The 26,797-nt window shown below is 44.0% G+C and overlaps 4 protein-coding genes across 14 annotated transcripts in view; 3 read left to right on the forward strand and 1 right to left on the reverse strand.

Moving 5' to 3' along the window:
- The window catches only part of LOC310829204 (uncharacterized protein), a 119,905-nt gene extending 104,467 nt beyond the window's left edge, over positions 1–15,438 (forward strand). Inside the window, exons 1-4 of one of the 6 annotated variants that reach the window (XM_083707433.1) lie at positions 9,997–10,239; positions 10,779–10,888; positions 11,292–11,498; positions 13,138–15,438. In XM_083707433.1, coding sequence (XP_083563559.1) covers positions 13,149–14,795 — 1,647 coding nt within the window. In that variant the 5' untranslated portion in view covers positions 9,997–10,239; positions 10,779–10,888; positions 11,292–11,498; positions 13,138–13,148 and the 3' untranslated portion in view covers positions 14,796–15,438. Of the gene's footprint in view, positions 1–9,996; positions 10,240–10,778; positions 10,889–11,291; positions 11,499–13,076 lie in introns of those variants that run through there. The other 5 variants (XM_083707436.1, XM_083707435.1, XM_083707437.1 and 2 more) reach the window with 5 other exon arrangements.
- Positions 1–23,593, reverse strand: part of PRR14 (proline rich 14) — a 46,059-nt gene extending 22,466 nt beyond the window's left edge. For 2 of the 6 annotated variants that reach the window (XM_083707401.1, XM_083707409.1), the window contains exon 1: positions 22,497–23,593. The gene's annotated coding sequence lies outside the window, so the exon portion shown is untranslated. Of the gene's footprint in view, positions 1–181; positions 270–1,998; positions 2,044–6,949; positions 7,014–22,496 lie in introns of those variants that run through there. The other 4 variants (XM_083707408.1, XM_083707406.1, XM_083707407.1 and 1 more) reach the window with 4 other exon arrangements.
- LOC310830788 (uncharacterized protein) overlaps positions 1–26,797 on the forward strand; it is a 32,980-nt gene that overhangs the window by 1,956 nt on the left and 4,227 nt on the right. Inside the window, exons 3-9 of the mRNA XM_083710627.1 lie at positions 188–310; positions 1,161–1,292; positions 3,437–3,559; positions 3,857–3,955; positions 5,299–6,314; positions 25,774–25,820; positions 26,406–26,507. Coding sequence (XP_083566753.1) covers positions 188–310; positions 1,161–1,292; positions 3,437–3,559; positions 3,857–3,955; positions 5,299–6,314; positions 25,774–25,820; positions 26,406–26,507 — 1,642 coding nt within the window. The remainder of the gene's footprint in view (positions 1–187; positions 311–1,160; positions 1,293–3,436; positions 3,560–3,856; positions 3,956–5,298; positions 6,315–25,773; positions 25,821–26,405; positions 26,508–26,797) is intronic.
- LOC310829272 (BLOC-1-related complex subunit 6-like) lies at positions 18,134–19,707 on the forward strand. The gene has a single exon (XM_083707561.1). It carries the CDS (start codon positions 18,519–18,521, stop codon positions 19,227–19,229), a length of 711 nt encoding a protein of 236 aa, XP_083563687.1. The 5' UTR covers positions 18,134–18,518; the 3' UTR covers positions 19,230–19,707.

Genomic DNA, 26,797 nt, shown 5'->3' on the forward strand with positions numbered 1-26,797 from the left:
CTTTGTGGAAAACAGACCAAACCATCATGTCCGTTTCTGCTCAGACTGATATGACTAAAGCAATCTCATGCTGGGTGAACAGCACCATGGGAAGATCTGGTGCCTTAAATATGTAAGGACCTAATTTGGTCACCTAATGGATTTGTTTGTTTGTGTATGTATTTGTTTTCCCATTCTGTACCTTCAGAAATTGGAGGCAGACAGGCCATTGATGAAGAATGCAGGAACATCTCGGGGATCCTCAGAGATACGGCGGAAAGGGCTGCTGACTAGAGGAAAGAAGGAAAGGGAAAGAGCACAGGAGAGCAAGGTGTGGCTATACAAGATCTCCAGGGACAGACCTATGAGATTTTTTTGCTCGGAAGGAGGGTGGTGAGGTGGAAGGAAGGAAAAATCAGGACTAGAGGTATGTGTGTCTGTCCTGGGTGTAATTTGCTTCCTACTAAATAATTCTGGGACAGAAAAGGCCCCATAAAAGACTGAGCCACACACAGATTTGAGGGAATAGGCTGGAAAAACCAGGATTCTGAGATCCAATGGGATGGACCAGGACTTCTTGGTTTGCAGGGAGTGTTTATTGATTGCCTTTCTATCCCATCCTTCTTCAAGGAGCTCAGGGTGATGAACAAATTCCCTTTGCCCCCTCCCCATTTTATCCTCACAACAACCCTGTAAGGTCTGTTAGGCCATGAGGTAGTGACAGCCTAAGAGCTCCCAGCAAGTTTCATCGCCATGTGAGAATTGGAGCCCAGGCTTTCCTGATCCTAGTGTAGCATTCTGACCACTATGCTATGCTGGCTCCTTGTGTTCTGCCCTGTCCAGATTACACAGGGTTGGTTGGTGATTACACAGGGTTGGTGCCTGACTTAATCGAAAAACAATATAGTGTAGGGCTATAGTGTTGGATTAAGGGGTGGGAAGAGCAGGATCAGATATTCAAGCTTGATGCTGATCCGTGACCTTGGACCAGTCATATTTCATTCTCTCACACACATTCTCTCTCAAGCTAGCCTGCCTCACAGGGTTATTGTGAGGATAATGTGGGTGAGGGCTAGAACAGCTTATACTGCCTTGAGTTCCTTGGAAAAAATATGGAATAGAAATCTAATGAATATAAATAACGTAAAATCTGCTCCCAGCTACTTTACCTCTTCTTTCAGCCTCTGCCACCTTCTCCAAGGAAATGGATACGGCTTGCCACTTCATGCAAAACAGAAAAGGTGGCAACAGAGAAGGAGGAAGAGCCTCCAATTGTGGTGAAGATGCTTGAGATCCCAGTGGGTGACAACATGGTGAGTAATGAAAGCAAACCAATGACTAGGTCTCAGGGCTACATCTATGCAGTGGTACCTCTGGTTACGAACTTAATTCATTCCGGAGGTCCGTTCTTAACCTGAAACTGTTCTTATCCTGAAGCACCACTTTAGCTAATGTGGCCTTTCGCAGCCGGTGTACCGCCACCGCACGATTTCTGTTCTCATTCTGAGGTAAAGTTCTTAACCCGAGGTGCTACTTCCAGGTTAGCGGAGTCTGTAACCCGAAGTGTTTGTAACCCAAGGTACCACTGTATAGCAGAAAAGGATACACTGTATAAAGTGCTCCTGTTTACATCTGCACCCCTTTCTAACGTATAATATTCTTCATTAGCATTGCCAGCCTTCCAACCAGCCTTTTTAAAAAGCAGCTTGATTTGGATTTTTATGGAGAAAATATGTCATTCGTCTCCCTACTTAAAGATTGCTGCCGCCACCGTCCTTCAGTTGATATTAGAATTGAATACAGATTTACAGATTGATAAAGCACTCCAGGCATTGTAGGTCTGTAGGGAATAGTGTTTTTCTAACAACTGTCAGCACCATTAACAAACTACAGCTCCCAGGATTCTTTGGGGGAAGGCATGGCTATTTAAAGTGGCATGGTACCACTTTAAATGTATGGTGTGAATGTGGCATAAATAACTTACAGAAAAGAGTCTTAAAAGGAGGTTGCATAACTTACTTACAAACTGCATAGTTGTCCCAAGGAGGATGATAAACATGACGGATAGGTGACAAATTTCAGTTCAGCGCCATCTTTGCTACTATATAAGATAATGGGGTTGGCAGAGAGAAGAGAATCCATCAATCAGGAGTTGCCATAGCACGCTGGATAAGATTTTCTTATGTACTCTGGAACATAACACACCAGCATGTACACTGAAGTGATTGGCCTGGTTATATTTTGTCCACAACTTGGAAAAGGGAATTTTAGAGGCGTGAATGTGAGTCATCTCTACTCCTGGTAGGTGGAAACCATTTGGGTATCCAAGACTTGGAACATGACAGAAATGGATGTTAAACAGTTTTGCCAGATACAAGCACTCTTTGCTCCAACTTTTCATCACAGTGATTTTTATCTATATCTATATCCCATGGAAAGTGTTGTCTGCTAATTTCTGAAGAATGAGCCACCGCTAAATGAATAAGAGAATCCATTAGAGATAAAAACAAGATCTTGCCTGTAAGAGTATTGTTCTTCAACTTTTAAAGGCAAAATCTGAATTATTTTGCTCTTTTCTCTTAAGAAACTAAGAATTGGAGAGCTGGAAAGGAACAAAGAGCAGTTGTGGCACACTATGGAATGGGCTACGTACTCACATTGTTGCTTTTTGCTAGTACAGTGGATAGTGTGAGAAAACTGCCACACAGGAAGCTCAGTGGCCTACCTATAAGCAAAAAAACCCCACACATTCTGCATGCTGAGTGCTACATATATGGTTATCATTTTCAGTATTCTTCTATAAGTTGCTTTCCTTTGGCAAAAGTCAGCCCCGGTGGTGATTTCGATACTTTAAAAATGGCTGTTTGAGTTGGCTGCAGAGAACCCATCCTGTGAGGAGAAATTGACAAAGTGGTGTCTCCCCTGGCAACCATTTCTTACCTCCTTAGCCTTAGGCATGCACAACATTTGACTTGTTAGCCATCTGTGATGACGCTTGGTGACCTCCTGGGACAGTAAAACACAGTAGGGCTGTCCAGGATCATACAGGTCACACTATACTGTTGATGAGATGTACTTGGTTTAGTGCAGGGGTCACCAGTGCAGCAGCTGCCAGTGTACCCACAGTACCTCCAATGGTGCCCACAAAAGGTCTCAGTAAATATCCCCTCAAAATCCACAGTGTATGAGACTGTTTGATCTTCCTGCTCAGTACCTCTTTGCATTTGTTCATCCTCTTCTGCACAGTAACAGCCATAACAGCCATTTTGTGATGGGCACCAATGGTACTTCTGCAGGATTCCAAATGCGCTCACTGCCTCCAAAAGGCTGGTAATCTCTGGTTCACGTGGGCTTTTAAGGCCATCTAGGCCTGTCTCAGCATTTGAGAACTATTTGACTCTAGAGGGATAAGATACGTGTAAAAATGCTCACTTTTTGCTGTTTTTGCCTTTTCTAGCCAGAGTGTTCATTCTCCCAGAATAGGTTAATAATGGAAGATGGCAGTGAGAAAGAACTGATAATTAGAAGAAGAGTGAAGAAGGAAGAAGATGAGGAAGAGAATCTGGAATTTGAAGTGGAGGTGAGGAGGATTTCCGCAGGTGGGAAACCAGTGAGTGGAGATGAAGATGGGAAGGTGAGATGTTTTATTTGGGTGAGGGGAAAGAAGGACCAACTTTCGGGGGGGGAAGGATTGCTTAACTCAGCCTTTGAAAAACTGGCCCCTCAAATGTTTTAGACTACAGCTCCCATCAGCCCTAGCCCTCACAGCTGGTTTGGAATTGTAGTCAAAAACATGTGGAGGGCACTACGTTTGCAACGGCTAGTGAAATCATTGTCTTGGCCAAACTTGCTCCATCTTGGTTCTACTGCCTTGCAGGACTTGCCATCTGAGGAAGAGATGAAGGCTGAGGTGGAGGAGCAGAAGGCTCAAGAATTCGAGATGCAAAAAGTCGCCATCCCGATAGATGGAATTTTGGTGAGTACTGGGGGTAGCATAGCCGAGGGAAAGTCAGGAGAGACTTGTGGTAGATGGAGGTGGGGGGGTGAGGTGGTTCTATTGTACTGTTTCCATGATCTTTGGGAATGTTGGGTTTCTCCTGTCAGAGGCCTGATCTGCACTATACATTTAAAGCAGTATTGTACCACTTTAAACAGTCATGGTTTCCCTCAAAGAATCCTGGGAACTGGAATTTGCTATGAGTGCTGAGAGTTCCTAGGAGACCCCTGTTCCCTCACAAAGCTATAAATCTCAGAGCCATTCCCTCTTCCCAAGGAAATATAGGAATTGTAGCTGTATGATGGGAATATGGGTCTCCTAACAACTCTGGGCACCCTTAACAATTTTCAGGATTCTTTGGCAGAAGCCATGCCTGTTTAAAGTGGTACGATACTGCTTTAAATATATGGCACTGATGGGGCCAGACTGCCAAGGCTGCATCCTGATGTTAGCCTTTTTTTGGTGAGGCTTGGCAGCTGTATGGCAGGGGGGACGATGATGAAAGAAGTGGTATTTGGCAATTCTTCTGGCATTGTACAGGACAACATCTTACTAATGTTAGGACCTTGTAAGTCACTGAAACTCAAGAGTGCAATGAAGGAATAGTAAAGGGAAAAAAATGTCTACATGCTGAATCCAAGATTCACAAAAAAGGCTTGGCATCAAGATGAAGCCTTAACAATATGGCCAGAGAACCAGCAAGGGAAAATTTGGCCACATGCCTCTTTTCTTATCACACTGCTGTAGCATTGGGGCCACCACTAGTAGGGACCCTCTTTTTTGTTGTTGCTTAGTCGTGTCCAACTCTTCATGACCCCATGGACCAGAGCACGCCAGGCACTCCTGTCTTCCACTGCCTCCCGCAGTTTGGTCACACTCATGCTGGTAGCTTCGAGAACACTGTCCAACCATCTCATCCTCTGTCGTCCCCTTCTCCTTGTGCCCTCCATCTTTCCCAAGGGACCCTCTTTAGCCTTGTCTAATCTCCTGCCATCCCCACTTCACTTGCACACAATATACACTCCCTTTACAAGTAGGTCAGGTTATATCATCGGCAGCCTGTTAAGCCAAAAGAGAGGCTTGCCAAGCATATATTAACTTTGACCTCTGGTTTTGACCAACTCTTAATACACTTTAGTTCCTGCTCTTATCAAAAGATGATTTCTAAAACTATGATACAGTACAAAGATGGACTCCTTCTTTAAAAAAAGAATGACTTGTTTATGTGGCAGTTTCCAGGCTAGCACGCCTCATATCTGTTCCCAGAGTGCCTTTTTTTACAGCAGGCTAAGCTGTCCTAATCATTTCCTCCATTCCTGTAGGTGCCCTCCTCCTCCTCACACCCCAATACCTGTAGCGTTTGTGGCAAGAGTTTTAGCCGTCGCTCAAACTTGGCCAAGCATCAGATCATCCACACGGGTGAGAAGCCTTACCGCTGCAATGACTGTGGCCGCAGCTTCAACCAGAGCTCAGCCCTCACCAAGCACCAGCGGACACACACTGGGGAGCGCCCTTACGTCTGCGGAGACTGTGGCAAGGCCTTCACGGCCAGCTCAAACCTCCTCCAGCACCGCCGTTTTCACACAGGAGAGCGGCCCTATCGGTGTGAGCTGTGTGGCAAGGCCTTCTCCCAGAGCTCCAACTACAACCTGCACCGCCGCAGCCACACAGGAGTCACGCCTTATCAGTGCAATGTGTGTGGCAAGCGCTTTACCGGGAGTTCCTGCCTTACTCGCCACCAGAGGACCCACACAGGGGAGAAGCCATACCAGTGCCAGGAATGTGGCAAACGCTTTTCTGGGAGCTCCACTCTGGCCAACCACCGGCGCACCCACACAGGTGAGAAGCCTTACGGCTGTGCTGAGTGTGGCAAGAGGTTCACCCATCACTCCAACCTAGTGGACCACTGGCGGGTGCACACAGGAGAGAAACCATATGTTTGCACCGAGTGCGGGAAGAGCTTTCGGCTTAGCTCCCACATCATTCGCCACCGCCGCACTCATGCCAATGCCCGCGGTGCTAGCCTGGCATATGACATCCTTGGCAGCGTCGATACAGCTGGCAATGACGCCAGCATTAGTGCCCATCACGTCAGCCTCCTCTATGAAAACGCCAGCAGCACTGATGGTGGCAGCCCTCATGGGTCCGGTCACAATGCCCTGTGTGCCAATAGCAGCATCTCCAATGGCAACAATGATACCGATGGGGAAGAGGGCAGCCGGCTTCTCATCTGCAGCCAATGTGGTAAAGGTTTCCGCCTGGAGTCTGGCCTTCAAGAAGACTCCGTGCTGGGTGAGGGACCCTATACTTGTACTGAGTGTGGCACCAGCTGTTGGACGTAGCCGGACAGTGGTGTAGCTGAACAGCAAATCTTCCGTAGCCCTCCAGGATCTCTGGCTGGATCAGAAAGCAAAGCCCGAGTACAGGAGAGAGATTTATCTGTGACTAAATCAATAATGGATCAGAATGGAGAGGTGTATTTTGATCTCCATTTTTTTAATGGGTTTGGGGAAATGCTTGTATTGAACTAAGATTGGATCTGCTTCCATAGAATACTATGTTCACCTCCAAAGATCTGTTCCTGCTCTTGCTGTGAAGGAAAGGAGTAAATAATATTGCAGAGTATGTGCATGTGCACGCGTGTTTGTTTGTGGTGGCAATCTTGATTTCTAGGACAGAATGGGTTTCTAGTGCAGGGATGGGTAACCTTTGGCCCTCCAGATGTCACTGGACAACAGCTCTCCTCATCCCTGACCACCGGCTGTGTTGATTGGAGCTGGTGGGAACTGGAGTCTTAACAACTGGAGGGTCAAAAGTTACCCATTCCTGCTACAGTGCCACAGGATGGCATTAGGAAGATACTAAGAACATACAAGGCTTGCTGGAACAGGCCTGTGACTTATCAAGTCCAGCATCCTATTCGCACTTGCCTATGGGAAGCCCACAAGCAGGATGTGAGCTCATTAGACTTACCCTCCATATTCTGTATTCCCTCTAGCTTTCTCACCCAGTACTTTTGTTCTCTCCTCACCTCTGCCTTGGAAAAAAGAAAATAGAAAATCACTCGTCTTCTCTTTTAAAATGCTACTATTCAAAAGAATCAATTCCAGGATGCACCAAGAGCTTGAATAGATTTTCTTATCCCTACGTAATAAAGTTAAGGAAAATAATATCAGGTCAGCAGTCAAGGCTCTGATTGAAGAAAGGAAATCATTCACACTGGTGCAAGTAGCAGTACAGTAGACACAAAAGCTTTGGATTTGTGTCACTAGCTCCCCCTTCTGGCCGGAAAAGAGACACTTGAAGGAATGAGGATGTATCCATTGTGGGAATGGATGCATAGAAGATGGTCTTCTGTTTTTTGTTTTCCTAAGGCAGAGGGTATGTATGTGGAAAAACGTATATGTCATATATATATGTTTAAGATCATTAGACTTCATAGACTCTTACTAGTATTTGTAGAACATCTAAACCAAAATTTGGTCCCTAAATAGACCTGGTCACTCCTGATTACTAGGAAAGGTTATGAGGACACTTTTTACACACCTGTGTCTTGAAACATAGAAGCCTACAGAGCAAGGCAAGCCACATACTTCAAGCAGCCTCAGACTGACAAAGCAAGTGTTCACAGTGAACTTCATTTGTGCATATGAAATTTCTGCTTGGCCATTAATAGTGCATGGACAATCTTCAGGCTAATATTCAGCTTTGTAGGAGAGAGCAGTATCCCAGGAAAACACACACACTACTACCTTAATCAATCTGTTAACAGTGAGAAATATATTACCATCTTCCATGGTCTAGGGACTTAGGGTCTGGGCTGTATATGTTCTGTGCTAAAAGAAAACTTTTCACCCAAAAAAACACACACTAACCTGAAATAAATAATGTTAAATGGAAGTGTAATCTTTTATCAATCTTAGAAGCAAGCCCCATTCAGTTCAATGGTGTTTTCTCCCAAGTGAGTGTAGGGCTAGAGCCTAAGCAACATAGGAAATTGTCTCATAGCTTGCTCAGTATTGATGATATTGGTAGCGGTTTTCCACAGTTTCAGATTGAGGTCTGCCAGCCCTACCTGAAGATGTTGGATTGAATCTGGGATCTTCTGCATGCCAAGCATGTGCTCAACCACTGAACTATAGCCTTTTCCAAATCGCATAGAGCTTTGTAAAATTATTTATTCTGCTTCCCCCAAACCCACAAGCTACATGTAAGCATCTATTAGTACTGAAGTGCTAGCCTATGACCAGTGAAAGTTCTGATCAAGCCCAAATCTAGTTTCTGATCCCACCAGGCACTGATCCCATGTCTTCCAAATTTCTCTTTGCTGCCATGAAGGCTAGAAATGGATTGGTTTTCATGCTTTAAAGGAAATGTCAGCACCCTAAGAGTCTTTCAGTTCTGTAATATGAAGAGTGGAAAAACATACTTCTTTTATTTCCCCCCTAAGATTATTGCTGACACACATGGCAGACAAAGGCATTGTGATAGAGTGACTTAGGAACACAACTTATTTATTTATTTGTTGGGGGGGGGGTTGGTTACATTTCTAACCTGTAGTCTTCAATAAATAATGTTCTTGGGATGGCTTGGGAAAAAATATTTCAGCCAATCTGAAAAACCAGTAATTGATGACACATAAAAAATAATCAAGAGGGGAAGAATGGGTAAGAAATTTCACCATGGCTTAGAATACTTGGATTGTTGTTTGTTTGGTTTTTTTTATAAAAAAAATAAACCTGAGACAAGAAAAAGGTATTTATTTGCCTGGTGCTGAACTGATAAACAACATAGGTGCTAGGTGAGCTTTCCAGATGAAGGGGTTTCAATGCCTGTGCCACCACCAAACAGGCACTCTCCCTGGCCATGATATATTTTATGTTGGACCGGGGGTAAACCCAGTAGAGAAGCTCAGAGGACAGCCTCAGTCTATTTGTGGACTGATCCAGGTGAAGACAGTCTAACAGGTATCTGTCTACTGAGCCATGTAGGGCTTTAAAGGTAAGTACCAATGCTTTTGACTAGACTCAGAAACAGACCATGAATCAGTGATATTTTTTTCAACACAAATTAAATATAAACCCTGCAACACAAGGGGTATCCTGGCAACTGTGTTTTGAACAGCCTTTTCCAACTCTTCAAGTGCAACGCCACATACAAATAAGCTCTCTCATCCTAATTGTGCCTTTACTCGCTTCTAGCTTTATTACGACAATGCCAGCAAAGGTGCCCAGCCTATTTCTGTGAATTTAACCCTTTAGAATGGAAAATCTAGGCAATTCTTGGGAGGAGGCCTTTCTGCTTTCGGGGGCTGCTGGGAAACATTGTGTGTTAAAGCACGCAGTGCAATGAATTAGAAACACCACCACAAAACTGCAGTTTAGTTTGAACAAAAACACAAAAGCATCACAGAATCTATGTTCAGGGTCCAACCTCTACCAAGTTCAAATTGTTATTGATCATAAAAGGTCACTGGGTGATTTTTGGTGTGTCACTGTCTCATGGCATAACCTACCTCACAAGGTTTTTGTGGTGTTAAATGGAGGGAAAGAGCTGCTTAGAGGAAGGAAAGGATATAAATCTAAATAAAAAAATTAAAATGTAAAGGCTTGGGGCTAAAATCCCATATTCAATTATCAGAGGCTTATTTCTGTGTCCACAAATATTGGATTGCACTGATAATTATTGCAGGGTTATAAACTGTATGTTAAGGATACTAATGTTTAAAAACTGACCCTTCATCCTTTGGCTTCAATAACAGCCTGATGGACCAAATTTAAGAAGTCAACATTTTTTCCACCACCTTAGAAGGAGGCTGAAAAAGAGAAATGCCAGGAGAAACTTCCCCATTTTGGTATATTTTCCTACGCTTGGAATGGAGAGTGAGATACTGAAAATTTAGAAGCAAATTTAGCAGAATCAGGATTAGGTATTTCATTGCTTAAATCAAAAATATGAAAGAAAAGTCGCTGAATTCTCACATAAAAACAAAATACTGTACATAATGTATTTAGTATAATATATTTTATTAGCTGATCAATGTATTGTACATACATTGTAAAGAAAGAAATTTGAGCAATCTTAGGGGTTAATACCAGTGAGATTTTTATATGCTAGACGAGACATGGAAGTAGCAGTAAGGGGGAAGGTGGTGCTAAGTGTACCTTCCTGTGCAGCATCCCCCCTCCCTGTTTGCCCCAAGCCTACAACAAAGCTTAGCTATGGGATCACAAAGTGCAAGAGCTGTCAACATGCATAGCCTGGTGAGTGATGGGAAGTCCAGAGCTGGGGTTATTTTATTTATTATTTGTAACATTTTTACTTTTCAAGTCTGTGAGTTTTGGGGCATCAGCAAAGCTGGGATATTGGGAGGTTGGGATTATTGGATATGAGATTTTGTCTGCTAGAAATAAAACGTTAGAAGTTTGCAAGCTGGAATAGCTGCAGGTTGGGTAGTTTCCTAGATGATGGTGGTGATTGCCGCTTCTCCTGGGAGAAATGTGGCCTCACAAAGGGATATTGCTTTGCTGTATGTAGTGAAGGAAGAAGGCTGCTGGTATAACTTGCCTTTGCCATAGCCTGACCCAGGTAAGCTGTCCATCTTAGTTGCTGGAAGTGTAGGATATGAAAAAGGATGAAAGCCCTTTCTGAGGCTGTAGGCTAGTAGCATGAGCTAAATGGGAAACACTGGACTAGTAGTAGAGTTGTTTTCTCGTGTTGTGGCAGAAGACCGGGGAGGGTCATGAGAATCTTTCACGTTAGACATGTCTCCCAGCCACAAGGTCTTTATTTGTTGTTTTAGAGTCTGCTAGGACCTGTCCCTTTCAGCCAAGGAAAAGCACACCATGTTACAGTTTAGGAATGTAGTTACAGAGACACCGAGAAGAGAATTAATAGACTCCTTTTCTCCAGGTAAGGGTTCTTTTCTTCTGTTAAGTACATCCTCCAGGTATCTGATGCCTGTATTCTTTAGCCTAAGCAGGACGGCCTTCTGATTGGGCGGTATGGCCTATAGTAATTGAGGGGGGGGGGAATAGTAGACAACATAACGCTTTTGCAGGGTTTTGTTGGGAAGATGATCTTTTCAGCTGGTCTTCATTTATTAATTTTTTTGCAAACGAAGGAGGATAAAGTAATTTCTAGCTTTCACAATTCTGGAAGCAAGCTTGAAAATGTTAATTACGAGCTAATGATGTGGAACCTAAAAATACCCTGAGAACTGCTTTTAGTTTATCCATGAGGAAATAGTTGTTAAGAATAAGTCATCTTGAGTCCCAATAAACTCTTACTCTTAATTTTTCTTTCCTTTGAACAGGGCATTTCTATCCGCAAACCTCTTGTAACTCCTGAGATGGATTGAGGGAAGGAACATAACAAAACAGGCTCTGAGGCAAGGAATAGCCTTCTAGCTTCAAGGAACTACAGAACAGCTCCAAGATCACTTGGTAAAATGGAGAAAGTGAGGTCTGGTGGGAGGGGTAGCACACAGTGATTAAAACATCAGAAGTAGGTAACTGATATGGTACAATCACTGTCAATACAGTAGGCTCAGGTCTTGACTGTCTCCCTTTAAAAAATATATTATTAATTTGTTGGTTCTCAGAGGATGTAGCACTCCACACTGGTGTGGTAGGAGAGGATGGAAGTGTGGCAAGAAGATTCAAGGACAATCAAAGAAATATTTAAACATTTCAGTTTAGTATAGTATAGTATAGTATAGTATAGTATAGTATTAGTATCAAAATATTTTGAAGGGGATGTACAACCAGAAACATTATCCATGCCTCTCTTCAAGAGCATGGCTATTCTTCTGAACTTTTCAATGGCATACAACAGGGATTTTCAACTCTGGCAAATATGAAAGTTCAGAAAAGGGAAAGGCTTCTTTGTGTTGATGAGATGAGAGTTCATTTATCTCAGACTAGACCTAAGAGAAATGAAATTACCTGGCAAAAGTGAGCTTACGCTTCTCACTGAGTTTGTAAACAAATTTAAGGTACATATGTAAGAGGCTCATTTATAATTGTATTTTGAGAATGATTCATGTTCTTATGTAGCTGCATTTTAAAAAACGTTTTGGATGCCCCATGATCATATTATAAAGTCGTCGTGTTCTATGCTATAAATCAAGCACTGACAGGAGTTGTTTCCTTTTGTTTTCCAATGTATTTCTAAGCAATAAAAAAAAATGGCATGAGCAAATTTTTGTTTTAAAAGTGTGGCCCTGAGAAAAAAAGTTAAAGAAGCACTGTATTAATTATTATTAATAATCACCATCTCAACAGTTAAGACACTGCACAGTAACTATTATTAAAAGGAGCATCCCCCAGTTCAAGATGCTAGTTTTAACACCAGAGTCAGGAACAGGAAACTAGAAACCTGTGCTACTTCCAGCACTCTTGAGGGTCTTCTGTACTTTGTTCTCCCAAACCACATCCTAAGCACAGCTGCCAGCAGTGAAGGAGTGTCAAGGATGAGTGGCTAGGAAGATGGAATAATCTGGGCAAGAGGTGGTAGCAGGATAAAAAGACGTGGGAATGATGAGTTAGTCCAGGCATAGGCAAACTCTGGCCCTCCAGATGTTTGGGACTACAGTTCCCATCATCCCTGACCACTGGTCCTGTTAGCTAGGGATGATGGGAATTGTAGTCCCAAACATCTGGAGGGCCGGAGTTTGCCTGTGGCTGAGTTAGTCCATAAATACAACTCAAGCATATTATGCTGAGAATGAGACCCTGTGGAAGGGCCATATTTATTCAGAAGTGGGCCAGTTCAGGAGTCTTGTCTTACTGGCCTGCAGCAACTTTCATAATAGCTGTCATGGAGAGGCTTGTCTAGCTCATCATACACTTTCTAGGTTGGAAACCACAATGAGGTGAGAAAATAAATTCACTGTGGTTGAGAAAGGCTCTTTTCATATGCACTGGCCTAAGCTGCAGTAGTGCCCACATTCAGGACCCAAGGCCAATGCAGAAAGAACAGAGAGGAAGGAAAAAGATGAGGACTTGGTAAAAAATATATCTAAAGACTAACTGGCAGCAAATGATGCAGAATAGATGGAACTATGGTGGTTGAAAGACTTGTGGAAGCAGAATGTGAGGATTGATGGTCGTTAGGGATTGATGGTAGATGAATCAATGTGAATTTCTTCTTTCTACTAGGAAACAGAAAGATGGATACAGCTGAAAAACCTGCAAGCAAAAGGGAAGATGTAGTATCAGGAATAAAATCTCAGAGAAGTTTAGCAACCTCAGTAGCAAAGCATCGGCGAGTAGGCAGGGTAATCTGCGGTGTTTGTGGAAAGAGCTTTGTCAAGACCTGTGAACTGTTTGCCCACCAGCGGACCCACACAGGGGAGAAGCCATACGAGTGCTCAGATTGTGGCCGTTGCTTCTCTGTCCAGTCCGCACTGGCCAGTCACCAGAGTATCCACACAGGAGAGAAGCCTTACAGATGTCAGGAGTGTGGCAAGAACTTCCGGCTGAAGAGCAACTTGACCCGCCACCAACGAGTTCATAATGGCATAAGACCATTCCGATGTGAATACTGCGGGACCACCTACAGCACCAAAGCTCACCTGGTCTGGCACCTGAACACCCATACAGGTGAGAAGCCATACAAATGTACTGAGTGCTGGAAGCGTTTTGGAGAGATCTCCTTGCTTGTAGAGCATCTTCTTTCACACCAGGTTGATGGTAGTGGTGGAAAAAATGGAACTGCCTCTGCAGGACGTTTAGGTAGTGGGAACATTCACCGCTGCGACGATTGCGGCAAGAACTTCTGCCGGAGCACCACGTTAGCTGAACACCGTCGCATTCACACTGGTGAGCGTCCTTTTGCCTGTGAGGAGTGTGGCGAGCGGTTCATGCGACGGGCTCTCTACAACGAACATGTCCGCACTCACTCTGAAGAGGGCCCACCCAACCTGTGTGTAGCCTGTGGTAAATCTTTCACCAAGCGCTATTCCCTTCTCCAGCATCAGAGGTCACACACAGGAGAAAAGCCCTACCAGTGCCCCGATTGTCCAAAAAGCTTCATTGCCAGCTCTGCCTTGACACAGCACCGGCGGATACACACTGGAGAGACACCCTACCCATGTCCAGATTGTGGGCGCAGTTTTAGCCAGAAATCGGTGCTCACAACTCATCGGAGACTTCACACAGGCGAGAGGCCATACAAATGCCAGGAGTGTGGGAAAGGCTTTAGTCAGAGTTCAGCGCTGACTCAGCATCTCCGGACTCACACTGGTGAGTCCCCGTACAGCTGCCAAGAGTGTGGGAAAAGTTTTAGTGGTATGTCAGCTCTCAAGCGACACCACCTCACCCATACAGGGGAACGCCCCTTTCGCTGCGATGAATGTGGCAAAGGGTTCAAGCAGAGCTCCACGCTGGTCCAGCACCAGAGGATTCACACTCACGAGAAGCCTTATGCCTGTCTCCAGTGCAACAAAAACTACAGCCAACGGGCTGCTCTTGCCAAGCACCTGAGGACTCACACCAAGGAAGCCTTGCTTTCTGGCACATGCAGTGAGCCAATGGACATCAGGGTTTACAAAGAGCCTTTTGTCCAACCCCAAGAAGAGGAGAACAATACAGAGAATGACATGGAGGAAGAAGCTGATGAGGTAGTGGTGCTCCCTCCAGGGACATGGGATGCTGAGGTAAAAGAAGAGTCAGAGCTTCAGTGGGAGAATGACATACCATTTGCAGAAACGGGGTCACTCTCATGGGTGAAAAAGGAAGAGTCAGATGAGGCCCAGGTAGAAAGGAGAGAACTATCAACAGTTTCTCTGCACATCAAAGAGGAACCAGATGACTGAAAGAATTGTGGGCACGATGTCAGGCTTTGTGGTTTTTTCAAACAAATGTGCCAGGGCTGTCCCAGAAACTCCCACATGTGACAAGGGGTTCTGTCTTGGAGGGAGAAAGATAAATCTAAACTTGGAGCACTGTAAGGATAGACCTCTGAAAAGAGTGCTATTGGAACTGAAGCCTGCCTTGAACCATGTTTACCAACCCTCAAATCCTCCAGTCTAATACCAGAATTGTATAGCTTGGTTATGAATATTCAGTGGTGAAGAAAATGAATTCAGTATATCCTGAACAGCATTCTTCATTACCTGGGTTCATGCAGTGTCCCCTTGGCAGGGAGCAGATTCAGAAGAGGTTCCAGAGCAGAGCCTTAACTCAAAGAAATTATTGGCTGATCATATTCTGTGGGTCAGCTTGGGGAGTTTGTGGTCTTGAAAACCCACTTTAAAAATAAAAAAGGGTTTGGATGCTCCAAAGTTGCACATGCAATTTGGAAGGTATAAAACTAGAATTGCAGGCAGCACTTGTAGTGGCCATGTAACCAATTAATATGAGGGGTAGATGGCATGGAGGGGAATGAGTATTCCCAGGCGGTGAATGTGCTAAAATGTCTCTCTGCATTCACAATGTATTAAAGGCATGATGACAACAGTGGTGCTGCAGTCAATATTTTCCAGTAGCAATGTTAATACACTATGCCTCAATCTTTGCCCTAGGGCAGGATTAGGAACCTGCGGTGTCTCTAATGCGGTGTCCCAGATCATTGGCTGTGCTGCCTGGGGCTGATGAGAGCTGATCCAACAACATCTGGAAGGCCACAGGTTCTCTATCCCTACCGTTGAGCCAGGTTATGAACACCCCCTCCATGCATTGTGCTAGTTCATAGAGGAATAGTGCCATGTCACCTTGGAAATGGCTTGGGCAGTGTTCACATTGTCTGTTTTCTGACAGGACCCTTATCGATTATAGGATTAAATAAAGTTTACCAAAAGTTAACAAATAAATGCTGAAGAACTTTGGGCAATCCTACGGCAGAAAAGCTCAACAACTCTGGGCTCAACAACTCTGGGCAATCCTCCACAGACAAAGCTCAACAACTCTGGGCAATCTACCCACCTCACGCACGCGCCTCCTCCCTCCAATGACAATGGGTAGATCACTGCCAGGTTTTTTTATACTGTGAGTAGATCACAGTTGGACATGCCTGACATAAGCTATCAGTTGTAGTCCCACAGCAGAAAGTTGGCTTTTGCTTTGTTTTTTGTTGCCACAGGGAAAAAATACAGGAAACATTTCTTCATTGTGGTGTTAAAATCCTTGAAACATCGTTTGCACTCTTTTTACGAAACAGGAATTCTTTACCACTCATTTTGCTCTTTCTTGGGCTCAACTTATGGCTCCTCCTCCACACATTTCTAATGGATGATGAAAGTGAGGTGGGTATCTTACAGAGTTTTCTGGAGGCTAGAAGGAGTTTCGGCTCTGAATTTAAGCAACATATATTATCTTCTGCTGAACTGGTCTGTCCTTGTCATACAGGAGGCAGCTCTTTAAAAGAAAATATATGTAGCATTATTTTATTAAAACCACCCTCAGGCCATGATTTCATTTACAACTTCACTGGCTTCTCTGACAGAAAGGTATCACTTATGCTTGAATTAATTTTTAAAAACCAAATAAAAAACTCAAGAGAACTTAACTTAGTACTTTTAAAAATGCATTTATGGAAGAGTGTTTCCAATAGCAAGAGACAATTTTATGGGGGGAGGGGAATAGGGATAACGAACAATGAACCTAGATAACCTTGGTTCAACTCTTCACTCAATTGTAGACTCACTAGAGGCACAGTTTTTACAATCTTTCCATTTCAATTCCTCAGTCTGCAAGATGGGATCACTGATTGCCTACCCTACAGGGTTGTTGTGAGGACAACACTAACATTTGCAAAGAAAATTATGAACAGCGAGTTACTTTTCCTTTTTTTTTAACATCTGAAAGCTAGAACTGTATTTGCATAACAGTGCAATAGCTCAAGACCACAATTTAGTGATGTTTACATAAGCAGTTACTTCACTTTAACAACAAATGAACAACTTTCCAAAGTATCTAGTAGATACACTGCAAAGGAAAGTGGATGGGAAAAAAGGAACTGTGAATCAGGATTAACAGATTCAATTCTCAAGGCTAGGAACTATTCTTTAAGCATTGTCTTCTTACACACACACCCCTCCTTATCTACAGTCATCAGCACCTGCCTAGGAAATGTAGCAATACGATATGCTATTAAATGGTCCTGTTTTGAAGGAAAATAACATCTTTCAGTTTCCCAAGTTACTTTCACCTTCCTTGGGGGAAATCTCATGAAAAGGAATCCCCCTGCCTACTTACATCTGACCGATTATGTATTTAGTGTTTCTATCCAATTTTTCAGATAATTAATGAGTTGCAGCCAAAGCTAGTCCATTAATAGACCCATTGCACTAAGGGACATGATGATTAGGTTCATTCATTTCGATGGGTCTACTCTGAATAGAACTTAGTTGGATAAAACCCATTGTCTCACATAGTGACTTGCATCAGTTAAGAGTAAGAGAGGTGTCCTGCCATCAGGCTTGCAATCTAAAAAGACAAAGGACACACAAAGAAGGGAGCAGGAGGGAAAGCAGTTTTTCAAAGACAAAACAAAGTGGTGAGCTAAAAGCAAGTCCTTTTGTCAAGCTTAGGTCAGGCTGGTCTTCTCTGCCGTTCTACCTGGAATAGGAGTGGATGGCTCTTTTTCCTTTGGTCCTATTAAGAACACAATGGGACAAATGTGGGGACAATTTGCAGATCAGAAAGGAGGTGGTGTACTTATTTGGATAATGGTCCTGAGGTTCCAAGTTACTGTTTTAGAGTATTTATTCGTTCTGAAAATGACAGCTCCACATATAGTTCAGGGGAAGTTTGTTTTCATACCTTCTGTCCTTCAACACAAAGAAGAACTGGTGTACAGACACTTCAAAATTTGTCGGTGGGGTCCAATTTTGTAAAAAAAACCAAACCCATAAAATTCCCGCCAGGAGTAAGAACACAAGCCTAACCACGTCAACTCTGAAGTAAATTGTATTGAATTCCATTGGGTTTACTCCCAGCTAATTTGAGATTAGGATTGCAGCCTACGTCAGTAAATTAAAAATACATATTGCCTTTGGAAGTGCAGGTTTTGTTATCTCTAAGCTTCAGTTTTGAACATACTGGCATTTCGGTCTGACAAGCCGCTACAACAGAGTAGGGTGACATTTACCGCCCTGCGGGAGCCTTTAACACTTCCCAATTTTTTGACTGGTGAATCTTGATACCAACCTTCCTTTCCCCTGGCAAATAGAGAACGCTATCTTGCGTCAGACTTCTTCCGGCAGAAGAGCTTGACCGAGCATAGAGCGCCCGATATACGCCTCTTGCTTCACGTTGACTGGCTATTCCTCTTAAAGAACGTGAGAGGCACCAATGAGAATCTCCCATTTGTTCTCCCTAGCGAACCTACTCTCATCTTCCGCCTCTTCCTTGAGGATTCTCCGCCCATTAGAGGCGCCGACCGGTCACCTGGTGGTCAGATGCAGGAAATGGGCAACTTGAATCCCTCTTGCGCGTTGTCTCTGGTGTCTTTTTTTGTCTCCTCCGAAGCTTCTCCTTCAGCGTCTTCATCTTGATTTATACTTGTCGCATCCTAGATCTTCTTGCTATATTGCATAATGGAGGGACAGCATATAATGGCTCAGGTGCATATACAGACCCCAACGTCTTCCTCCTCCTCGTCGTCGTCTGTGGCTGGGGAAGAATCCAGGAGGCTGAGGGTGGCAGCCCGCGAAAGGATGGCTGGAGGCCGTTTGTTGGACAGTCATAGCCTGGATGGGATAAGCCAAGTGTATGGAGCATCCAAGGCTCAGGAAGGTAGGAGGGCTACCATATCCAGCGCTTTGGAGCTAGAAGGGACAGTGAGCCATGACGGGGACCTGACACACTTTGTGGCCAACAACCTGCAGATGAAGATCAAGATGAGCTCCCGGGGCAGTCTGGATGACACAGAACCCACCTCCTCATCATCAGTGTCGTCGCAGTTGTCTGTTAGGGGCAAAACTGCAGATATACCTCCCATTGACCCACAAGTGATTAGGGATCTGGAAAGGCTCACTAGGGATGTGGCACAGAAGGTGGACCAGATGCTAAGAGCCTTGAACAGCGCTATCCAGAACATGACAGCCCTCAGCGTTGGGTACATCCAGACTTACCGGGATGCTGTAGACAGCTTGGGTGAATCTGTGGACATGAGCATCAAAGGGATGTACACTCTGATGGCAAGGTGCGAGGAGTTGGACCGCTCCATGCAACCTGTCCATACCCTCGCTAAACAAATCCGGGAGATTAAGAGGACTCTGGAAATCTTTGAGGCACTTTGCAAGTAGTGCCTCTTTCAAAAAAACTAATTAACTTGTTCACTGGTGGGGCATGGAGCGGGCTGATACCTGATTTACTGTGATTCATACTCAGAAAGGGAAAACTATGTGGATGTGTTCTTGCACTATAATAAATGAAGTATTGCAGTGTTTCTCAAACTTTATAAAATATTGTCCCTAGATAATGTTACTAGATCAAACTCTAGAAACCTCATTAGGGCCTGCCTATGCTTCTTTAAACAATCATTGAGCTCCTCTTTCCTCACCCACCGAGATTCCAACATCCACCTGTGCTGATTCAAGCCCATATAAGACCCTAACACCTCCTCTCCTAGTGCTGCTTTCTTTTCAGCCTAAGGTATTTAATGGGACCTGCAACCCAGATTCTCTCATCAGTCCCAGAGGAGTGAAGACCCACACACTGGAAAAACAGACTAAACTATGTGTGGGCCAGCTACTAGTGGGTACACAGCTTTTTTGCAGCTAACTTCTGTTTCAAAAAGCTCAAGTTGTTGGACCTGAATTTCCACAAAATGTGTTTTATAGAATTTGTGTCTCATCTATACAGGGCAATAGTAGAGGGTCTTGACTTGCTAATGCATCTTGGATTGAGGGCATGGTTGTGATTTTAAGGAAGCTGTGAACCCCATACTTGTTACCATTGTTTCTTATTATATTCTTAAATGTTCATCTATGTAAGCTTCCCAGATAATGATCAACAAACCTGAAAGAATGTTCAATGTTGTCTCAAATGCAGGTTCTAGCATTTAATAAGCCAGGGGTGGGAAATCTTTTTTCTGTCCAGGGCCAATGACCCACAGGGGAAAAAATTCAGGGGACATACACAATCATTAATTGTGCAATGAATGCAATAAATGAATAAGTATATTGAAACACTCAAAAAGTTAGTGTTTGGGTGTTGCCATCTCCTGAAACTCCTGGCTACGTAGGTTGGGATCTACTTACTAACATGAATAATACTATAACTGAAAATACCAGAAATGCTTTCTTCTTGCAGGGATTCTTCCAGTGGAACAAGAAAGGTAGGTGGGACAAGGCTTTTAAACTACCTTTGCAAGATACTAGCAGCATAACTAGCTGTTTTTCACGCCACCTTTCTCTTTGTAAAGGAGAGAGGGTGTTGTGCACTGCTGTTAGATTATGCTTGGAGCACCGGCTGTTAACAGTGCCCAAGTGACTACTTTCCTTGCTGACACTTCGGGGAGATGGTGGTGGGTAGCAGTAAAGAGCCTACTGGTAAAGCCCAGGGACTGGATGAAATTAAAAGGTGGCATCTGCACTTGACAAACCATAGGTAAGCAGTTATACTAGCAGAAGATGGAAACACAGTGCCACATAAGACTTCTGAATTGTTTCAAAATTTTTGAACAAGAGACTCCAAAGACAAAAAATAAATAAATAAGTGATCATTAGCATCAACGCCATCAGTCAAAACAGAACATCCTGCCCACCAACAGTGATAGAGTGGTTTAGTTAATTCGTTGTATCTCACCTCAAAATCTTTGGGAGGCCCCCTGTCACACATCCATAACTTAGCAACTACATAGTTTTCCTTGCTGACAAGCTATATTTGCACATGGACAAAACTGTCCCCACTGAGACTGATTTTAAACATACATACAGTGGTACCTCAGGTTACAGATGCTTCAGGTTACAGATGCTTCAGGTTACAGACTCCACTAACCCAGAAATAGTACCTTGTGTTAAGAACTTTGCTTCAGGATGAGAACAGAAATCGGGTGGCGGTGGCACAGCAGCATCGGGGGGCCCCATTAGCTAAAGTGGTACCTCAGGTTAAGAACAGTTTCAGTTTAAGAATGGACCTCCAGAACAAATTAAGTTCTTAACCCGAAGTACCACTGTACTTGGTAAAGATCTGGTTTAGACAGTGATTAGGCGAGGTAAGTTTGCTCAGGAACAAATATTGTTGCCTAGCTACCAGTGAGCTGAATAATTTATTTGGTGATCTAGTTTTGTCTTTGTAAACACTTTTAATTAAACCCAATTTCTGAACCCTCATAAAGTATACTATCAAAAAATCAGTATTCTAATGATACAGAGAAAGAAGAGCTGTTTCACCAAGTGAGAGTCTAGCAGAATACAAAAAACTGGTGCTGTCCATTGCTGGATATGACAAGGGAGCACCAACTGCTCTCATCTCTATCATCTGGCTGCTTGAAGGCTTATATCTGCTTACCTTCTACAACCCTGCACTATAATCAGGAAGGGCTTCTTCTCTGGGCAATGCAGTGTTTTATTTGTTTATTTGACTAATTTGTAAATTATCCTTCATCAGTTAAGATATCAGCAATTCCCAAACTACATTCAATAAAACTATTTTAAAACATTAATTCCTACTTTAAAATAATATTCAAGCCATCACACCACTATAGCAGAAAGCAGCATCCTTGCCTCTGACCTAAAACCCACCATTATTTCCCAAAGGCCTGAGTGAAAACAGATCTATGTGTCTCAAGATGGCATTGGAAACTTAGGAATGAAAGTGACGACACAATCTCTAAGGCAGGGAGAAGAATCTGTGACTCTCCAGATGTTGCTGGACTCCACTCATGCCATCCCCAACTATCTACCAAGCTAGCTGGGGCTGATGGGAGTTAGAGTCTAATGACATCTGGAGGGCCACAAGCTCATTGTCCCTACCCTCAGGGAGGGCATTTTGCAGGGTGCCACCACTGGGAAGGCCCTGTTACCAGATGACGGTTGGCTTACCTGTCAATGGGAGAGACCGCAAGCAGCATCTCCTCAGCAGATCCCAAAGCCCAGACCAGTGGATATAGGAAGAGGTGCTCTTACACCTCTTTGGGACCTAAGTCACTCAGGGCTTTATATGTTTGCATTCAAACCTTGAATCTGACCTAGTAAGCATGTTGGTAGTGCTTTCTGTGTAAAATCAGTTTTATATGATTCCAGCTGGATACACTGATCACAAATCTGTTGGCTGTATTCTGCACCAGCTGCAACTTCTAAACTGACTCAAAAGCACAGTCCCATGTTGATTACAGTAATCTGTTTGCAAGTGTACTAGAATTTGGAGTGCTGCAGCAAGGCTATCACAGTACAGTAGCTGGAAACAAGCCTTGCTGACCACTGAAGTCACTTGGGCCTCCAGTGACACTACTGGATTCAGGAGGACTCCCAAACAAGCTATGGATCTGCTCCTTCAGCTGGAGACTGAAGTGCAACACCATCTAGAACATACAGTCTCCCCAATACCTGAACATGAGAACCACTCACCAACACCTCTGTCCGCCTCATCAGGATTCAGCTTCAGTTGATTGGGCCTCATCCACCAGCCCATTACTGTCTCCAGACATTGGTCCAGCACTTGCACAGCCTCATTTGGTTCAGATGGTGTGGAAGATGGTGAAGATGATCTTCCTTGGGAGGGATCTGGTTGGGTTTTTGAATCACTGACGTGTTATTGGTAGGGCTTGCATGGTATACATTGATGAGTAGCAAATTAAATTATTTCTACTCCATTGTGGATATTTTGGTATGAAGAGTGCTGCAAGCATGTTCTCATCTTCAGTACTGAATCTTAATAAAGGAGATAGTTAAACATGCAAAGCGCATCAGATCTTGGTCACACATCCTAAGATACTTTGGGAGATGGTATGCAGACTACACCCACAAAATCCTTTTAAGATGTGTAGGCTACATGGAATAAGCCACATAATTGTAAAAAGTGAGATTCACTTCCGGCTAAACAGAGGTTAAGATATAACTACATCCAGGGTGTTAACACAGTGAGTGGATTTCCACTAGCACATTTTTTTTTTTTTTTTTGCATTGAACCAGACAGGGCTTTATTTGAGAAGGGGTTGAGCCCCAAAATCTGTTTTGAGAAGGGCTCAGGCAGCAGCGAAACATACAGTACCTTTAACGAGAGTGAATCTGAGCCCAGCGCATTTCTTCCACATTCCAGAGGAAAATATCTATGTTCCAGCAAATACGAGTTTTGTGGCCACCTTAAAAGACTTGACAGGTTTATTGCTGTGACTTTTTTTCCATGGACGATGACGATGATTCACCAGAACAACCTATTCACGCAGAACTGGGATTTCTGAGCCATTTCTGTGTTTAAAAATGAAGCACGGGAGGCGGGTGGGTGACAGTTGCTCCGGATTAGCTACTTCGGAGTACAACTGGGGACGTGAGCCCGTTAAACGTGGAACATATACGTTCAACCGTCAACCCAGATCAAGTGTCAAGAAGCGAGACGCTCACAAGAAGCGAGAGAAACTACCCTCCGTTAAGAATGAGGTAATAATAACTGGTCGTTTAAAACAGTTCGGTCAACCGCCTGGAGCAGGCAGCGCGCGACACCCGCACCGACAGTTTGCTTTAAGGCGGGAAAATCAACCAAACTGCCTGAATAGGGGGCGGAGTTAATCCGGGCGGGCGGAGCGCCCGCTGCAACCGTTGAGGGGGCGGGGTGGGTGTGAGGCGAGATGCTGCTACTCCCTCCCCCCCCCCCCGTTTCTCGTTATTCCCCGCTCCACTTTTTCTTCTCAAACATTAAAGTGGGCGAGGTGGAAAGGCGCATTGTGTGTGCGCGCGGGGGTGGGGTGAGGATTGTCCTCTAGCAACCAAAGTATTCTCCGGCTTTACCAAAACCGATAGAAGTTCATACATATATGTGGGATTAAAATGCATTAGATATCAATATATAGAGAGCTATATAATGCATTTTAATCCCACACTTAATCCCCCAAAGGCTGGAGCTTGCAAATACCAGTTATGATTTTTGCAGAGCCGTGCTGGGGTCTCTCTCAACAGTCCCTGGCCCTCAGCTGACGGTCACAAAGACACGACACCAAAGGAAATGAGTTTTTGGAGGGAGGAGAGGAAAAAAATAGTTCAATGGCCTGCTAAGTAAAAACATTCCTGGAAATGGAAGGGAACTTTCAGTCGCCTTTAGTGGTGGCGACAATAATTTTATTATTGTTGTCATTATCTTATTATTCAAGTCACACGTTCAGTCCTTGGCACCTCCAGGTAGAATTGGAAGAGATGTCTGAAAACCTGGAGAGATGCTGCCAGCCAGTGTTGACGATGCTGAGCTGGATGGAGCAAGGGTGGAAGGCAACTTCCTATGTACATCTCAACGCTCGTAACAGGTTAGCTTCATTATGCAAGGAAGAATATGGCTCAGTTTCCCGCGGGGTGCAGAGACAGTTTTCATGGGACACATGACATTGACAGAGGACACAGCGCGTTCAGCATGTAGAACAAATTCCACGCTGACTCAGAATTGGATGTGGCATATGCCAGGATATGCAGAGCAGATTTTACAGGAGCAGTTTAGGGCACTTGTCATATCTCACAGAACACAGTGCAAGGATTGTCATAAACCTTTTGTTGGTCCCAGAACACCACTCCACCCCCACCCGTTTTTGCGCTTGGAATTGCATTGCTATTGGCAGCTTTTAAAACCTTAGCTTCTGGAAATGAGATATTGTACCAGATTTGTGGGAGAATAGATGGACAGAGAGTTGACATTTGTTGGATGTGTAGTGATGTATAACAGTAGTAGCGGGACTCGGGAACGTAAGTATGGGGATTGGCATGCACTCCCATCTTCTACCCTAAGTGTTCAGGTCAGTTTTCCCTCTTACCGTTTTAACACTTTTTACACGAATCGTCATAGAATCATAAAATCATGGAATGTTAGAGTTGGAAGGGACCCCGGGGGTCATCCAGTCCAACCCCCTGCAATGCAGGAATCTCAGCTAAAGCATCTATGACAGATCGATCCATGACCATCCAACCTCTCCTTAACAGCCTCCAAGGAAGGAAAGTCCACCACTTCTCGTGGGAGTCTGTTCCACTGCTGAACAGCTCTTACTGTCAGAAAGTTTTCCGAATGTTTAGTCGGAATCTCCTTTCTTGCAACTTGAAACCATTGGTTCGAGTCCTACCCTCCAGTGCAGGAGAAAACAAGCATGCTCCTCCTTCACGTGACAATCCTTAAGATATCTGAAGATGACTACTGTATCTCCTTCCAGTCGCCTCTTTTCCAAGCTAAACACACCTAACCCCTTCAAGCGCTCCTCATAAGGCTTAGTTACCAGACCCTTGATCCTCTTGCTTTCCCTCCTCTGTACACGTTGCAGCTGTCATGCCAGGAAAGTGGAGTTCAGAAGGGGAATCTGGGTTGACTATGCAAAAGCAAGCAGTTGCTTAGCGTATGTGGGAAGCAACGGGATTTACTCAAAATCTCACAAGCAGAAATCAGTTCCTAAACTTTGGTCTCGTATAAAGGGCATGTATTATAATCCGATTGGGCTGCCATGTACTCTAGCCGTTTGCTTAAACGAGGGTCGTATGACAGCTCTAACTTCGGGAAGTGACTGAGTTAAAACCGTAGAGCTTCTACTGTCTCCGACGCCTAGAAAGGACTCAGAAGGAAGTACCGTTGTTGAGGGGGCTTAATCATGAAGGGACCTTCCTGTTGCAAGCGGATTCCATAGCTAGACACCTAGCAGCATCCCCATGCCCACTAATGAAAACAAAGCCTGCAGGGGACCCATAAGGGAGACAACGCCAAAGAACAAGGTTCGATGTGGCTGCAATTGCAGCATCTCGCTGGATCGTACGAGCAGATGATGAAGGGAAAGGAGCTGGGGAAGGGGTGGGAGAGAAAACAGCAATGGAGTCAGGAAACTGTCATGGTGACAGGAATGCAAGAACTGGGCTGGGGAAAGTTAAGGAGAAACGACCCCCCCCCCCGCTTCCAACTCAGCTTTGGCAGCTTTCCTTTAATTGTGTAAAATATCCTTAAATTTTAGAGGAATATTTCTGATGTGAGAGGTATTGGGCGGGTTTGGTTTTCTTTTTTCTTTTTCTTTTTAAATAACTGTCATATGGGGAACTTACGACTGTTCTAGTAGGCTCCATTGAAAGAATGGTATAGATGTCTCTACTGATATGGACTTGTGGGGAATGTCTGTTCTGTAAGATGCTAGGGAATTTGTGTTATAGGATGATCTAAAATATGTGTACAGGGCAGGGGTTGCTCTTTTATGAGCCTCAATAGGGAACTGGGGCATGGTTACACATGTGAGCATTGCATGTCTTAATGGTGTAGACATCTTTGCATGCTCTCACCCTATACAAATCTATTTCTTTCCCCACAATCAGAATTCCCCAGTACTAACGCTGCTGTGACTTCCCTTATGGAACGTGAAAAAGAAACATGTATCCTGGATCTCCAGGACTCCAGTGAAGAAGAGACACTAAGAGGTGAGGAATGAATGGAAGCTCTGCAGCTTAATGACTTAATGAATCAGGAAATCTCCCCTCCCCCTTCCACAAAGTTATAGGGATATTTTTAGACAAGCCATCACCTCTTAACAGCTTTCTTTAAACATATAAAGGGAAAGGGAAAAAAATAAGAGATTTCCAGGTTTACCGGAAGGAACCTTGAAATTAGACTTGATTTGGATTATTGTAATGAGATGTCTTACCTTCTTATTTAGAACCCTGCTTTCCTGTTCCTGTTTTCTTGATCCACCACCAAAATTACACAAGAG

This window comes from Podarcis gaigeae, assembly GCF_964106915.1.
Source record: "Podarcis gaigeae genome assembly, chromosome: 13".
Classification (NCBI taxonomy): Eukaryota; Metazoa; Chordata; class Lepidosauria; order Squamata; family Lacertidae; genus Podarcis; species Podarcis gaigeae.

Excerpts from the sequence above, each read along its gene's own strand:
- LOC310829272 (XM_083707561.1), top strand. The coding sequence starts at position 18,519 with ATGGAGGGACAGCATATAATGGCTCAGGTGCATATACAGACCCCAACG.